Below are 17,393 nucleotides of genomic sequence, written 5' to 3'. Positions count from 1 at the left end.
ACACAATGTTAGTTCATTTTTAAGCGATATCTGCTCAATCTAAAGATTTGATTTGCAATATCATTCGTGTGTGCCAAGTAATAGCTTTGGAATTTATTAAAATGGTTCCTCAATTTGTAAGTCCTTTTGTAATATTAATGTAAATCTTCAATGCTTTGCTTTTTTTATTTATTTGAAACTTTAATTATCAACAAAACACGACCAGATGCCTCATTACTTTTTTGTACCAATCTGGCTCAAGTATAGTAGTTTTCATCGACCACCACTTGCTTCCGGTGAAGGTAAACATCGTGAGGAAACCTGCACACTGGTTGACAGTTTAAGTTCAATATTTATATGTCACTAGATGTCGGTGGGTTTCGATTCGTAGAAGTCTTGTCAAATGCCTTGATAAATTTAACACCAGTGTTAGCAAAAACACACTCGAAATGAAGTAGATTGGGCAAAAATCAGGATTTAGTAAGTACTTCGTGCGTACAAGTACCTACTAATTCCATGGCAAAAATAATTTCTTGGCCCATAAATTATAAAGCCCACAGTATTAGCTAGATATGTATGTAAAAAAGAGGCCTATTAAAATATGTACATCAATTTTGTCATATACTTTATCAACATTCACATAATTTACTATATTCTTCGTGCGTCTTGGTGCCATCACACATCATAATTGGTTTTCTATCTAATCAAATATCGATTCTAGATGGCGACTCGACCGCACAGGTTTGGTGAATTTATCATTTCTGACAGTTAGCCTATTTGTGAGTTAATAATCTGTACGACCGTTAGCACTTTTAGTTTCTATGTAAAGTTTACTGATTAGTGTGATATTGTTTGCGTAGGTTTTGTGTAACGGTCCCATGTAACGAGCCCTTATGCCTACTATGCAAGAAATGAACAAAATTTCAAATTTATAATATATACAAGCGGTCCGCCCCGGCTTCGCTCGGGTAAAACCATTATAAAATAGTAGCCTATGTCACTCCTGAATGCATCGTCTATCATTGTGCAAAATTTAATAAAAATCAGCCCGGTAGTTTTTGAGTTTATTCGTTACAAACAAAAAAACAACAAATCTTATATCTTTATAATAATTAGGATGGAAGATTGTTTTTTTTACCATATATTCTTCATTGATCTTATATAATATACCTATATGCGATGATCTACTATAGACGAAGTGATTAAAAATATAATTTAAAATGGACGCCATTTTAAATAAGTTTAGGAATTTCAAATAATTCGCCTTCGACGCTAGAAAAAAAAAAAAACGAGCAAGATTCTTAAATCCACTGCTATATAAATTCACGCTATAGGGCTGAAAATTTGAAATTCGAATCCGCAAATTCAAGGATACTCCAGGAACGAGCTCTCGCGCAGTCGAATAAATCATGAGTTCAACGAACTACACGCGACAGTTTTTACCAACCTTAAAACTTCTTTTTTAAAACGGCCACAATTATTTTCAACTTTTTCTGTCGAGATATTCAGCGGTTGAAAGTGCGGGAGTATCACAGTTTAATTTAATTTTGGCGGTAAATAGGTAGGTAAGTATAGCAACGTGATCGAATAATATCTTACTCATTTCATGTGTAAAATATTTTAGTTATGTATAAAAAAGTTCGAGCTCAAAATTTTACGTGTTAGTTTTAGAAACCTTTTCATATAAGTTTATAAAAAATTCCAATGTGAGTGTCCAAATTCAAATGTGAGGGCGCCCTGACCGAGCTCATATTGGAGTGAGTGACCAACGGCGTGGCCTGATTTTATTGTTAAAATTTACGTTTTTACTGATGTAATTAAGACTAATAAATAGAGAATTCAGGTGAGCAAAGAACACCAAAAAACTAGAATAATTTTACTTTATACGAGTAGCATTTTACCCAGGTACCTCATTTTACCTACGTAATAATAACCCGGGTGATATGAATGCGAGGTGAAGACTATCAAAGTTATCTCAGAAGTAATAATTAATTCTTCTTTATTTACCCAGGTTAATCACCTAGTTGCACAAAGTGCAAAATACACCTAAACTTTAACAGTTAAATTATTTATTTGCAAATACCAGACCGCGCGCATAAAATAAACGCACTTGAACTATGGACAAGAGGGCGCGATAATCTATGGTTAGATTAAATTAATTCATTAAATTAAAACCGAAGACAATTCACACAGGAAATCTTACAACACTTAATTGAGCAAGTTGCTGTCCTCGTGAGCGAGATAATCTATACTCTTAATGATTTGGATTTATTTTGAGACGACGGTATACCACTAACTTGCCTCTAATGACTTGGCCGAAAACTTAAACGTGTTTGACAGTTCTTTCTTTTTAGGATTTTTTGTCTTTGTCCGCAAAAAAAAAAAAAACTAAATAAAAAATTTAAAGAAATTATACATCTGCATGAAGCGTGTCGCCACTTTGAAATGCTCAAACAAAAAAAAATATGTCTTCGAAATTTAAAATAATAATTGTTATTAATATAAACATAAACTAATGCAGTTTATGGAAGCTTCAAACATTTCTGTAGCAAAAAAAAAACAAATTAGGAAATCGAATCAAAATTTGAAATTGACTATACAATATTAATCTATTTGCAATGTAATTGTTTAAATAAAATAGGTCGGGTCAATTCAGCTTGTGGTGTAGGTATGTTGACGCGGGTCATGTCATCTACTACAGGTCTAGTTAACCCAACGTCCTCTATACCGCGGTAATGGAATCGAATTGGCTACTTAATTTGATAAAAAAATAAATATATATAGGTATGTATTTAAATTACCAAAAACAATAATTAAATGTCACTTTAATTCATCAGTTTAATAAAAAATTTGATGAAATTTTGACTACAAAAATCGTAACGTTACAATACATTAAATATTGTGATACAAAACATTTTTTTTTTAATTTATAACATTAGAAAATATATTTGACTAGTAGACTGTATCAAAATCAAGTAAAATTCAAGCATTTTTATAAGAGCAATGATCCGAAATGATCAGCTTAGCTAACTTAATGACGTCGTGAATTTTACGTTTCAAAAGTTATGGGACAGAGGCCGCATTAATCCAGGCCTAAATCAAATTAATTCTGTACAGAATTCCGTCCTTTTTGAGTAAATCAAAGGATTTTTTAAAACCCCTAAAAGTTTCGAACCTGATTTTGTTTTTGTCGCTAATACTATATTATGTTGCTTGATTTTGGCAATTCCAATGTATTTTCCAAATCATTATGCATTAATATTAAAAAAAATAATAATAATTCACATAAATATTAAGAACATAAAAATACTCCGTAGCAACGACCTATACCTTATTTGCCATAATCGAATATTATTTGTATCTTCATTTTTGATTCTGTAAACAATTTCTCAAAAAAAAAAAACAACTATTCAACGTCCGCAATAAAGAACGATTTCATGCTCATTTTCTGTAAACAATAAACCGTAAAATAGCGAAAGATCGGAAAGAAATCCCGCTTGGCCAGAACCTGTGAAATTTGAACTAAAATAAGACGATATTTGGTCTGTGTAAAGACAAAAGGGTTAAGCGGGGGGTTGAGGGGTGAGGGGCGGGGCGGGGACCAGTCCAAAAGACCACGGCTTGTCCTGAATCGGGCAGTATATCAATCTGCCCACGTCAGCTTGTGCCCAAAACGACTAAGAAAAAGACCCGCAAAAAAAGGAAGGGAAAAAAATTTCGACAATGAAACATTAAATCGTCGAGATCTGCCAATTAAAAATTGATAGATAGACTTTTTGGTAGGTGTTTTGAAGGATTTTAGTAATTATTGTTTTTGGTGTCATGGTTGTCTTGTAACTTACTTATAACTTAAGTTGAAGAAGCTTTTATTCAGCGATGTAAGTTAAGAGATTGTAGGTAATATATTTTATCATGTCTGCCTAATATTTTTCTTTGCGAACGTGCGATAGTGATAAAAAGTATTTAAGCTTAAAATATGCTTTATTTATTTTAAATGAATAAAACTGTTTTAGTTTTGCACTTCTTGTCAGCCATAAATATATTTGGATAATGTCCTCATCAAAATGCACTAATTTATCGCGATTATAAAATTGTGTAGTGAAACTGATTTTTAATTAAAAACACATTTTATAGCTTCTATTTATTGGGTCAGTAAATCAACCCGTGTAGTATGAAGACCAATACTATGATACAATGTTTCTTAAACTTTTATTTAACTATGGACGAGATGGTCGGATGACATCAAAAGATTCTACGAAGAATGACAAGAGAACAAGGATAGGAATGCGTGGAGAAAGTCAGGGGAGACTTTTGCCCAGCAGTGGGACTTAAAGCTGGGAAAAAAATTAATGGATGGAATAAATAAATGGCTTGCATCGACACATTCATAGTGGACAAATATTTGTTATCACAGGTATAAAATATTTGACTGCGCTGGAAAATCGCACCTAGGACCTCCGGATAGCGGAAGAGCATGGTGACCACACTATAATTTTTTTAAAATATTTAGTCTGTCTGTACTCTTCTAGTGACCTACTAATATATTTTCGTTCAACACATCTTCATTTAGACAAAGTTCATTTAAGTATTTTTGTTTACCTTGTTTGTTCATCGGGTGTGTTATTTATTGCTAACACTTTTATTTCAATCACCTAAAAGGCTTATGACATGAGTTTTCCGTACTACATACCACCATTTAGTAGAATACTAGCGACCCGTCCCGGCTTCGCTCGGGTAAAACCACAAGTAAGTCACACCCTCAGGAATCACAATATTTATTTTAAAACCCGCATCAAAATTAGCTGAGTAGTTTTAAAGATCTAAGCATGCAAAGGGACAGGCAGCGGGAAGCTACATTTTATACTATGTTGTGATATTGAAAATTGTTACTCCATCACATCTGTGTTCTTAGTAAAGATATAACTCACCATTGGACTAAAAAAGATATGAAGCTTTCTTAGAAAGCTTGGACAATTCAACGTCAAAAGTAAAACGATAGTGATACATAAATATTTATTGCTCCCATAAATAGTGCTTCGGTCATAGACAAGCGATCTAAATAGAACACATAAAACCCATTTCAATAGAAATCGAACACAAACGCATTGTGTGGGTATGAAATTCAGATAAAGAACGCATTCTCTTAATCGCAATTTTAAATTTATTTTTCTTATTATTTCTGTGAAATGACCTAGCCGCGCTTCGGGCTTCGCTCCCTTGGGAGATTCAAGATAAATGTGCCTTATGTGCTATTTCTGGGATATTTCCTTTATTTACTGGACGGATTTCGTTTAAATCCGTCCAGTACATTTTGCGCCATTCAATACTAAAAATCCTTAGTCACGTATTTGTACTATACTTTGAGATTTTATTGGAAAACTTATTCGAAACTGAAACTCGAAAAAAATCTACGGACGCATATAATAATATTTATATGTAGAACTAAATAATTTCAAAATCGCAATATATACAGACCGTTTTTTATTACCTATTATAAAATCGGGTTTCATATTATCCTAAACCATACTTCGGATATAGACAACTATCTTCTACGTACAGTCACCTCACATCACGTTACACAGAATGAACTTCTATTGCGCAGTAATGGCGGCGAGTTCGTAATGAATTTGGGTAGGTTGATGTGCTATTAACTGTACTATCTACACTAATAAATTGAAAATACAGCATGCAAGTTTTTGTAGTTTAGACTAATATCTTCCACGTACAAATTATGTTATACTGGCGGCCTGTCCCGGCTTCGCTCGAGTAAAAACTATACACCTAAACTTTCCTCAGGAATAACATTATCTTATTGGTGAAAACCCCATAAAAATCCGTTCAGTAGTTTTTGAGTTTATCGCCAATAGACAGTCATACGCAGTTTTTTATAGTTTATTTTATAGTTTGCCTTGTCTATTCTTATCATTGTCTATGGCTTGGTCAATTTCGCTCGATACCAACAATCCAGGAAAATAGAGATGAGTGGTACCGTGACGTGACACATGGCCGGCGCGTTTGGGCAATAACATTTTGGTGTCTGGTTTCAGTTTTACGATTCAGATAGGTTGGTTCCTTTTATGCACACATTTATACTCCCAATCCCAACTAATATTATAAATGCGAAAGTAAGTTTGTTTGTTACCGATTGTTATGAAATTTGGTACACGGGTAAATAACCTGGAATATAGGGTACTTTTTATCCCGAAATTCCCACGGGAGCGAAGCCCCGGGGCGCAGCTAGTATAAAGTAGTAATATATGCGAAAGTATGTTCGTTTATTTGTTTGTTAGGTACCTCTTCACGCTCTATCTAATCAATCAATATTCTTGAAATAATATTCCGGAAAATTAACGCGGGCGAAGCCGCGGGCAAAGTTAGTCTTATATACATAATAAATTCAAGAGTATTTTTATTTTTATTTAAGTAATTGTTGTGGTAGGTATATGGATTTAGACATGTTGTGCACACACATACATACACAACGCGTGTTGGCACAATTATTAGTATCAGCATACGGTTATTAGTATTATATTAATCATAATGGGTGCTTGTCCACAGGCCATGAAAAATGTACAGCGGAAAAACAAAAAATGAACATTGTATACACGCTCAATCATGTGGACAAGATACCTTATTCTGTTGTTATTTTCCGACAAAATAGATTTCTTTTTACACAACATCTTTGCATTAATCAGTATTTCTTGCAACTTACTACATGATTGCTTATTAACTTATTCACTATATGTACTGTCTGTATGTGCCGCACAGACGCCCGATAGCTGAAAACAAACGATTGACGTGTTCATCGAACATTTGAGATAATGACGCTATTTGTGTTCAACATTGTTGAGATTCTCACAGTCTCGCGGGTTATCATACGAATATTCCAATAATTCCAATGTTGATAAACTGTACTAAACAAAAAATGAGATTCCCGCCACGAATTCTTCCACAGACTAATGAAATGAGAATCGAAACAATAAATCCTTACTGTAGATCAGGTAGGTATATGACGTTCCTGGAAATTAATCCAGAATATGAAAGATGTAAGGTTCGTTGTTCTATAGTTACAATACAGATGTCTAATAATTATTCAGATTTCTGAAAATGTTTCCTTAAGTGTGATAGAATGATGTTTTCATTTTGATTTTCAATATATTCAATATTCTTAGTTTTGTATTGGCAGCCTTTTGATTTTTCTAAAATTTCAAATGTCGTAATAGTATTCAGTTTATCAACATTGAATATACCGTTTTTCCACCAGGAAAACCAGCCCGCTACAGCATTTTGTCCGGGGACCCTGATCACCACTTCTCCATCGACCCCTCGTCTGGTGTCATCAGGACCGCTGGCCAGCTCGACAGGGAGAACGTAGCTTCCTACTTACTCAGTGTTAAAGCTACTAATGGCAACTCAGCTGGGTTTGACCAAACACAGGTGATTTTACACAATAGTTTCTTTAGTTTTATCTTGTGTAATGTATGTCTGATCAAGTCTTATATGTTGGGACTTAGATTTCTACTTTGCCATCGACTCGTCGTTTGGCTTCATCAAACTATCTAGCTTAAGTATTTAAAACTAATCTTGCATGTCATTCCATATTTGTATCCGAATTACAGTGTAATGAAGCTGATATTATATGTTGAAGCCAGAATATAGTTAGATCATGTTTGATCAGCAGCTTTTTGGTGACCCTCGCCTGAATCCCAATTGATTTTGGGTCAGTTCTAGTAAAATTAATCAAGTTTAATCAACACAATACAAGTTTTATGTGGAACATTTATTTACATGCTCAAATACTGCTCCTCAGGTTCAGATAACTCTAGAAGACGTCAACGACAACGCTCCAGAGTTTGGCACGTCCTCAGTCAGAGTGTCCGTGGCAGAGTCAGCGGCGATTGGTTCCGTGGTATACGCGGCCAGGGCTACTGATGAAGACAGTGGAAAGAATGGTCAGATAGACTACAGTCTGGTATCAGCTACCGGCTCTGCTAATACCTTCGCTGTGAATGGTCAACTTGGACTGGTGACGCTGTTAAGGTATGTGTTACTATTGGCTTGTGTCATAGGGTGTATCTTTCTGTCTTGGTTGCAATATTTTGTGACGCCCATTGTTTCAGATTCACATATGAAATTACAATATAATAACATGTTATCTAACTCGACATTTTAATGTTTTTTCTAGATCTTTGGATTACGAGAACCTGGTGCGACACACATTGATCATAGCTGCGAGAGATGGAGGCTCCCCTCCCCTCTCTGCCAACCTCACATTATCTGTGGACGTCCAAGATGTCAACGACAACCCCCCAATTTTCGAACATGACTCTTATACTGCTAATGTATTGGAATCTGAAGCTATTAATACTAAGGTACGGATACTTTTAGATTGGAGACTTTTAGAACATAAAATTTAATTTGTACGATAATATTTGAATTAAACGTAAACATGTCATGGATTATATTGATCGAATCGAATGACATCAAACTGTTAACTTTATGGATGCAATGAAAGAAGAGAATGTATTTTGTGCATAGTCTGATTAATATTACATGAATTTATTCCGCCACATATTAGATGAATTTATTCAAATAAAAAATCTAGGCCAGTGTGAAAAATGATATTAAAGCTGATTACATTGCTATTTATGTATAGAAAAAAAAAAATCAATAAAGAGTAACGGTAGACATACACAATTTAAATTATAACGCATGATTCGTACAATACTACAATTGGAACCGGAATCGATGCGATCATTTGTTAATCAAGTGTCATTTCGATGGCATTACAAATAATATCGATAACCATCGACTATCGAATAATCGAGTATCGACTCGATTGATGCCGATATCGTATTCTAAATAAGGCATATCTGATTCGAGCCTATCGACTATGCCGTATAAGATGAATCTGCTACTAGAAATTGAATTTAGTTAAGTAACTGAATATTTTTTTGTTAATGAAGCGTTCGTTGATCTTGAATCGTTACAATGTCTTCGATATTCTATATTACACAGGATTATTTATTTCAAGCTTCACAACATTTTAACTAATGGAATGGCCGGCACATAGTTGTAAAAAAGTAATTGAATTTTTAATAAATAAAACGTTTGTATTTTGTGCTTCTCTATAAATTATCCTACCACCAAAATTAATATTAATGTAATATTTTTATTTTTAGTCACAGATTTTTGCATACTTATTATTAACATTTAAGATAATATATTAATGAGAATACCAAGTCATGTGTTTCATATGTCATATTTTTCACAGATCCTCGAAATCCAGGCCATCGATAAGGACACAGGAAACAATGCTCGTATAACATACCGCATAGCATCAGATAACAACTCGAACAATGAAGAATACTTCAATGTACAAGCAACGACTGGTTGGGTGTATTTAGCGAAACCCCTTGACAGAGAAACAACATCGAAACACAGAATAAGTATTATAGCTAGCGACAACGGTATACCACCTTTGTTCGCTAAAACTATTCTTATAGTCAACGTTATAGATGCAAACGACAACGAACCAGTATTCACTAAAGCTGCCTATGAATTCAAAGTTGAGGAGAATTTGAAAGCGGGAGCATTTGTCGGGACGATTTCAGCATCTGACGCAGATCTGGGAGAAAACGCTATGGTTCGATATAGTTTGTTCCCCTCGAATACTAGTTTCGTCGTCAACCCTGTCTCAGGTATGTACTTTTGTTACAATATCGAAACCTTTTTGTAATTAATTAACGTGTAGTAATTGAAAGTTAAAACATTGATCGACATCGATCGTTGAGTGAAATATTCCTCTCAAAAGAACACTGTTTGAACACTGTTTTGAGAGAAACATGAAATTGTATAGTTCATTTCAATTAAAGAAGCAGCCTTCCAAAAAATCCTCACCAGGCTCCTGGGATCAGCTTCTCATGCAATCGAAGTTCATTTTATCTACATCCTACAATATTTTTTCAAGTTTTTCAAAAATTTCTATACAGTTCGTGGTATATTTTTATATTATACAGACTATAAATACAATATTTGAGGAACTTGGTTTAGACGTCTACTTGAAATCATTTATTGTTACATCTGCAAGTAAAATCAATTCTAATTAACTAATACCTTCGCTGGCTAAAAGCATATTTACATCGGCGCTTGCCGTTTAGAATAATGCAATTTTACCGTAAGTCCGAGGGTTCAGACAGAGTAGAATATTAAAGAGCCCAAGCTGTTTTCAACAAGCATGTATTTCCACTTAGGTGCCATTATTCACATTTAACTATTACAACTATTACAATACAATTCGAGAGATGAGCATCGATATTTGCTAATAGTTTTCAAATTTTATAACCAACATTTGCGAGCGAGTGTTCTGAACTTAACACAAAAGATATACATAGAGGTATAATTAAGATATATTATTAAGAAATTTTAATCCCCGATCTATCTCTATCCCTATTTATATTTGAGCGTTTTTCCGGTTTCTTCTCATGCTACAGAGCCCTTCCTATTTTATCTTCTCATATCACACGGTCTTCAGCAATCTTAGTTGTCACAGCATATCCTCATGAACCCAGCCAAAGCACAAATATTAGAGGTATAAAGTGTAGCCTCTAGTTTTAATTCTCCTGTACAGTCCAGTGTTTGATCAGGTAAGGAATTATATTCCTGGCCGCGGTGCCACTCGAGCATTGTTTGCTCCGCGGCACTTTGAGAACTAAAACCCAAAGTATGTAAAAGACTCATCGACTGGACAAACATCTTAGACAAACACAAGCATAACCTTAGAGAAATGCGGAGCAATGTGGAGAGGTTTCTCATAGAATATTGGTCGGTTTTTTGCCTTTTTCTATGCCAATGCTAAGATTGTTTTGTTGTATTACCTGACGATGTTTTTGTTGGTGAACATTTGAATTTTTCATGCTTCAAAATAGTTTGATCGATTTATAAGTTTATCTGTAAATAAATAAATTTGGTAGTTTCTGTGTTATAACTAATAAGGAAGCTTATGTATATTATATGTTCTACTCACGGGTTCAATAATACCCATGATAATAACGAATCTTGATCGGTTTGTCGTAACAACTTACAATCCTTAAATTCAAAAAATTTTCGAATCGTCACCGAGCAAGTTCATTATCGACCGTTAAATCGATTTTTATCGCGCGATCGTGTGAGTTTTGTAAATTCTTCATATGGGTGTTCTCAAAAAAGGGGTTCTTCGTTACCGTCGGTTTAACTGACTGATGAATGGTGCACCATTCCATCTCAATTCGGTTTATCTCCGATCAACACCCCACGAGCTAGTTAGTGAAGTTCCACCTCCCCCTTTAAATCATTCGAATGACATCTGTATATGGTTCAGATCTTCCGATAGAGCGCAAGTAGATTTTAACAGGTCTGGTGCCGCTTACACCGAAAAAAGCAAGCTGTTTATAGTTAGGTTAAGGGTTTTTGCGCGTCACAGGTTTACAGCATGATTTCTTAATGGGGTAAAATTTGGCCGTCTGAAAAATATGTGATTTATGATCTGCCCATCCATCTCGAATTGACCTAGTTTCGAGGGCATTTTTGAAGTGTCAGAACGTTTTAGATATATAAACTCATTTTTTGCTGTTAAACTTTGAGTGTCCGGGGAAAAATCATCCAAATTCGGGGTTTATTGAGTTTATTAAATGTCCCGTTACAGTTTAGGTAAGTTAGTAAGGTCTGCATTAATAACGTTGCCAAATAAATAAAACTTTTACACATATATTTCTTCCATAATCATTAACACATTTAAAACACAATAAATTACATATAAAACGGTATCCATATAGCTTAAATAAATCATTAATACAGCTCTCATATCTCTCGTAATTGCAATGAATACTTTTTATTGGCAATGCGTTAGTGCGTATCATTATTACGATTTATAGTCACAAGATCGTCTGTTCCTTTCCAGCTGTATATCATGTGTATAATTCATTTGAGAACAGTTGAAAATAAAAGGTATCCGTCAAGCAAACGAGTTGTAACGCAACGTCCTACACGTACATACAAATTAACGACTGCGTGGAAATCTCTATAATACTATATCCAACTTTATGTTCATCAAATTGAAAATTTCGTTTTTGTTTAAATCAATATGCGTTACATTAACAAAACTACGAGTATTAGACGGGATGCCAAACTAAACGACAAATTGTGAGAAAATTTTAGCCTGTTGCACATGCAGAATATGACGTCTGATATCCGCCTTAGAACAGTACCACTATATACTCTGATATACTCCCGTGAATGGCGTACGAGGCAACAAGGAACAGTCTTGATAGCTAACAACAACATTCCCCAAGCGGGTTGATGTCTGATAGGCCGTTCGTAAAATCGGTATTTGAATTTGGAATAGAGAATTTGGCTCTCATGTGATAGTTACTCTTAATCTATTACCACATGATTATCACTGCATATGAGCCACATTTTTACAACCTCGTCATTTTACAAGAACATTTGTAACGTATGCGCTTTAAATACTCGACGACAGTATCTGGTCGTGGTCGGACTTGTAATAAAACATTGGAGAGAATAGCCAAGCTCCTATATAGCAATATTTTAATAATAGTTAATGGCGGGTCAGGGCGCATGCGCGAGCGACGACGCATATAACTTGCAATTGACGCGTGTAAATCCATTTTAGTGATGCACCGATCCGCCATCGGTTTTGGTTATCGATAGTCCTGAAAAACTATAAATAAGGTATCGTGTCCTTATTAAAATTTTGCTCCGCCATTAATACAGCATCAATTACCATTCTTTATCTATGTCCAGTCTAATCCATACTAATATTATAAAGAGGTAAGCGTTTGTGAGTTTGTATGATTGAGGCGGGTAATCTCCGAAACTAACGAACCGATTTCAAAAAATCTTTCACCATTAGAAAGGTTTATTATCCAATATATTTTAGGCTATATTTTAGGAGCGAAGCCCCGGGTAACATCTAGTACCTAATATATCCACCACCACTGCGACCGATTTTTAATCTGTATATAAATATTGATCCATCCACAAGGGCATTGAGGTCCGTGTTTTTTTTTTCATGATAATAAATAGAGAGGGACTGGGAACTAACCAGTGCTATGTGGCAGCAATCCGCTTTATTTGCCAAGTTAAAAATGTAAAAATATTGTTTAAATTGTCCCTAGCCTAGTGTCTGATTAAATCAAATACATAAATATTTATTTGATTTAATAAGACATTATTAGACATTATTATTTTATTAAAATATGGCCATGGATCTATTTATTTCTTGTTCACCAATTTTATCGATAACGACCACCGATAGATGGACATCACTATTCAGTGTACTTGCCTCCTGCCGCGACAATCTTGCTCGACTACTATGACCTTTAAATAAAAATTGCCATTAAAAGCTTGATTAATAATCAAGACAGTAATTTTAAATTAAACCTATCGTTCACGGACGAGCGTACTTATGAGAAACAGTGAACAACTTTGCCGATTATGACACGAATGTGTAAGAAACAATAATGGGAAGCCCTTCTGGCATGATAGGGACCAACATTGTTTAAAATGAGTTTCTTTGGGCATTTCTTCTCAGCAGTGGTCTCTCCGAAATGCCAGTAGTTTGTAGCTTTTTGAAAAACTGCTATATAATATGAAATTTGATGTGAAAAATGCATGTGAAGATCTTGTTTTTGAAGGCTTTGATTTTGTTACGATGTCTGAAAGACAGAAATTACGTACACTAGCTGCATCTCAGGGCTTCGCTCGTGGAAAATACTTCCCATATCTTTCGACTGATGAAAGAAATCAAATATTACCTCCTAAACTTACGAACACTTAATCTTTATAATATGCATTAAATTAGACTATATATAAGTTGTATTCCCGCAGAGTGAACCAAAAAGAAACATGGCAAGAATAGATAATAAACCAATTGATCCATTTTTTTATATAAATAAATTCATAATGGCATCTTGGGGTCTATCTAAAACCTGTCTCTATATCTTCGAAAACAAGTGCAGTCTCGCTCCAATATTTGTGAGAAGAGAAAATAACAACGACGTCGAACAGTTTTTTTCTAAAGCCCGTTTCACATCGCTCATTACGTTTGCCTCTGCCACATCTTATTATCTCTCGGCAAGTTTTACTCCGATTCTACCAATTTCAACTTTATCAACTACATGTTTGAAACTATTTTCATTTAAACTTTTTTAATAAAATAACTTTTATCGTCCTTCCCCGTTTCTGTCATCACGATTTTTAGGTTCCCAATACGGAGTGGACCTTCGGATAATCATAGGTATTTCGCCTCGAGCGATCTCTTTTATGAATACCTAATTTTGGGTTTGAACTTTATGATGATCGCTTTGAAATTGACAAATTCTTTCGTGAAATTAATTTAATACGTGTACTGTTTTACTATTACCATAAGTATTTATAATATTAAAATCAAAAGTAATATTATTATTGATTTTAATCTCCAATGAATATATAAGTCCTTGTTTTATTGTCTCTTGTACTTTGTCATTGTTTAAATAGGCATTAGTTATTCATGAAGTGTGGGATGAAGAGTATTGTTAATTCCGCTGTCTATTTTCATATGAATAATAAATTAATTTTGTTTCAGGTGTCATAACAACGAGAGAAATGTTGGATCGTGAATATAAATCTTCTTATTCATTATTTGCTGAAGCAAGAGATCAAGGGAGTCTACCAAAGTCTAGTCGAGTGCCAGTATCGATAAAAATTACAGATGTAAATGATAATTCTCCTGAAATAATCGATCCCAGAGAAGACGTGGTTAGCGTCAGAGAGGAACAGCAGCCTGGTGCAGAAGTGGCAAGAGTTAGAGCTATAGACAGAGATAATGGAGTCAACTCTTCTATTAGTTACTCTATTTTAAACGATAGAGATATTGAAGGCGCCGGTATTTTTGCTATCGATTCTAAAACCGGAGTTATAAGAACTAGTACAGGTACTTGTATTTAATGAAATTTATTCTATTATTCACAAATGTTAATTAATCACAACAATCAATATAAACATACCTTATATACATAAACTGTACCTTACATATGTTCATTGAAGTTAAAAAAAGTTCTAATTTGTTTCAGTACTTGATCATGAAGAGAGATCGATATACCGATTAACTGTAGCCGCTACTGATGGAGGAAGTCCACCAAGACAAACAGTGAGGCAACTGAAGGTAGAAGTTTTGGACTTGAATGATAATCGTCCTACTTTTACCAGCTCCAGTTTAACATTTAGAGTAAGTACACACACAACTTGTGTACAATTTAACAAAACTTACAATCGATCTTAATGAATAAGTAAGGTCCTATAAAGTAATTCTTCTTCAAAGTAAATCTTGATTAATTATTAAATGTACTTATTTATTTACAGGTCAAAGAAGATGCAAATATTGGTCATGTAGTTGGAACTGTCGCTTGCTGTGATAGTGATATTCAAAGCAATCTGATTAATGGAGAAGAAAAACAAATATCTTATCTTCTTATGCCTTTAACGACAGATCATTCTCCTGGAACATTCGAAATTGACAGACGATCTGGCTCTCTAGTTGTTGCCAGACAGTTAGACAGAGAAATCCAAGATGAATATAGACTAGAAGTTAGAGCTTTAGATACATCAGCAACAAATAATCCTCAAAGCAGTGCTGTTACAATTAAAATTGAAATAGTAGATGTAAACGACAATGCACCAGAATGGCCACAAGATCCTATTAACATAGAAATATCGGAAATTACACCAATTGGAATGATAGTATATAATTTTACAGCCAAAGATATGGATACAGGTCCGAATGGAGAATTGAATTTTCATGTCATTTCATCATTTCCTTCAGCAAAAGATGTTTTTAGTCTGGACCCTTTGACTGGATATTTAACTCTCACATCAGGACTTGATTATGAAATATTGAAAGACTACTGGCTGGTTATTGAAGCTACAGATTTAGCTGTAAACATTTCAGAAAGGATGGCTACGTCTGCCACTGTACATATATCAGTAACAGACGCAAATGACAATATTCCTACTTTCGTATCAGCTGATAGAGTTTCTATATCTCTCAACACTTTGTCTGGCACTCTTTATCAAGCATTAGCAGTTGATGCAGATTCAGGCGATAATGGAAGAATCTCTTACTACATTTCAAGTGGAAATGATCACGCTTATTTTTCTATGGAATATGACGTTGGAAAATTAATACTGTCGAAAAAGTATTCATCCGAAATAGCGCGAGTAAGACCGGGTATATACAAGTTAAATCTGACTGCTTCCGACCATGGCGTACCATTTCCGAGACAAAGTCATATGACGTTAATTCTAAACTTACAAGAGTCAACGAATGTACCTCCAAGGTTTACAGAATCTTCTTTCAAAGCTAATATCAGCGAAGATATACGTCCTGGTAGCTTTGTGGCCAGAGTGGCAGCAAAATCCTCCAGGGGTAATACAGGTAAGGGCGAATTCTTATAATCTAGATTCTAGAATAGATAAGTAATAACTTATCCATGCAAAAAACTTACTTGAAAATTAAAAGTAGTGGTAATATTTCATATGTATTATTTTCTTTTCCAGGAAATCTTACGTACTCTATACCAAGTGGAGTCGCTGATAATAAATTTAATATAGATGAACGACTTGGTACAGTAACTGTGAAAAGTAAAATAGATAGAGAAGAACGAGATTATTATACATTTCCTGTATACGTAACAGATTCTGGTACTTTCCAATCTACCACAAACTTTGACATTACAACAGTTACTGTCAATGTATTGGATGTGAATGACAATCCACCAACTTTCAAACCTGGATCTTGTTACACTTTAGCTGTTCCTGAAAATAATGACCCTGAAATAATACACACCGTAGCTGCGATGGACAAAGATATTGGTGCTAACGGGGTTATAACCTATAGTATTACCTCTGGCAATAATGGAAACAAATTTTCAATTGATTCAACAACTGGAAAACTAACGGCTAAATCTTTGGATCGTGAAACACAGGCGAAATATCATTTGACTATAACAGCGTTCGACCACGGATCTCCTATAGCCTTGCAAGGATCATGTAATATAACCATAATGGTTGAAGATCAAAATGATAATGATCCTGTATTTGATACAGGCCATTATTCAGCTGCCATTCCTGAGGACTCCCCGATTGACACCTCGGTAATAAAAGTGAGAGCCTCTGACGCTGATTTGGGATTCAACAGGCGCATCGTTTATTCATTAGCAAATGAAAGTCAAGGGCTTTTTAGAATTGATAATAAGACTGGAATCATTTTCACCACTGGGTAAGTTTTTATATAAGATCGAGGATTTCGTAAAATCACTTCTCGTCTTCCTATTTAGTATAAAAATAATCAGAAAAGAAAAAAAATTTATATTTATAAT

General features: G+C 34.5%; 1 protein-coding gene across 3 annotated transcripts in view; it reads left to right on the top strand.

Moving 5' to 3' along the window:
- Positions 1 to 17,393, top strand: part of ds (dachsous) — a 301,443-nt gene that overhangs the window by 277,641 nt on the left and 6,409 nt on the right. For all 3 annotated transcript variants that reach the window (XM_053756979.1, XM_053756980.1, XM_053756981.1), the window contains 8 exons: positions 7,244 to 7,416; positions 7,790 to 8,019; positions 8,165 to 8,351; positions 9,254 to 9,680; positions 14,603 to 14,950; positions 15,090 to 15,244; positions 15,379 to 16,450; positions 16,573 to 17,293. In XM_053756979.1, the coding sequence (XP_053612954.1) occupies positions 7,244 to 7,416; positions 7,790 to 8,019; positions 8,165 to 8,351; positions 9,254 to 9,680; positions 14,603 to 14,950; positions 15,090 to 15,244; positions 15,379 to 16,450; positions 16,573 to 17,293 (3,313 nt within the window). The remainder of the gene's footprint in view (positions 1 to 7,243; positions 7,417 to 7,789; positions 8,020 to 8,164; positions 8,352 to 9,253; positions 9,681 to 14,602; positions 14,951 to 15,089; positions 15,245 to 15,378; positions 16,451 to 16,572; positions 17,294 to 17,393) is intronic.

The sequence above is a fragment of the Plodia interpunctella genome, chromosome 16 (genome assembly GCF_027563975.2).
Source record: "Plodia interpunctella isolate USDA-ARS_2022_Savannah chromosome 16, ilPloInte3.2, whole genome shotgun sequence".
Taxonomy (NCBI): domain Eukaryota; kingdom Metazoa; phylum Arthropoda; class Insecta; order Lepidoptera; family Pyralidae; genus Plodia; species Plodia interpunctella.
This window is presented reverse-complemented; position numbering and strand designations above follow the sequence as displayed.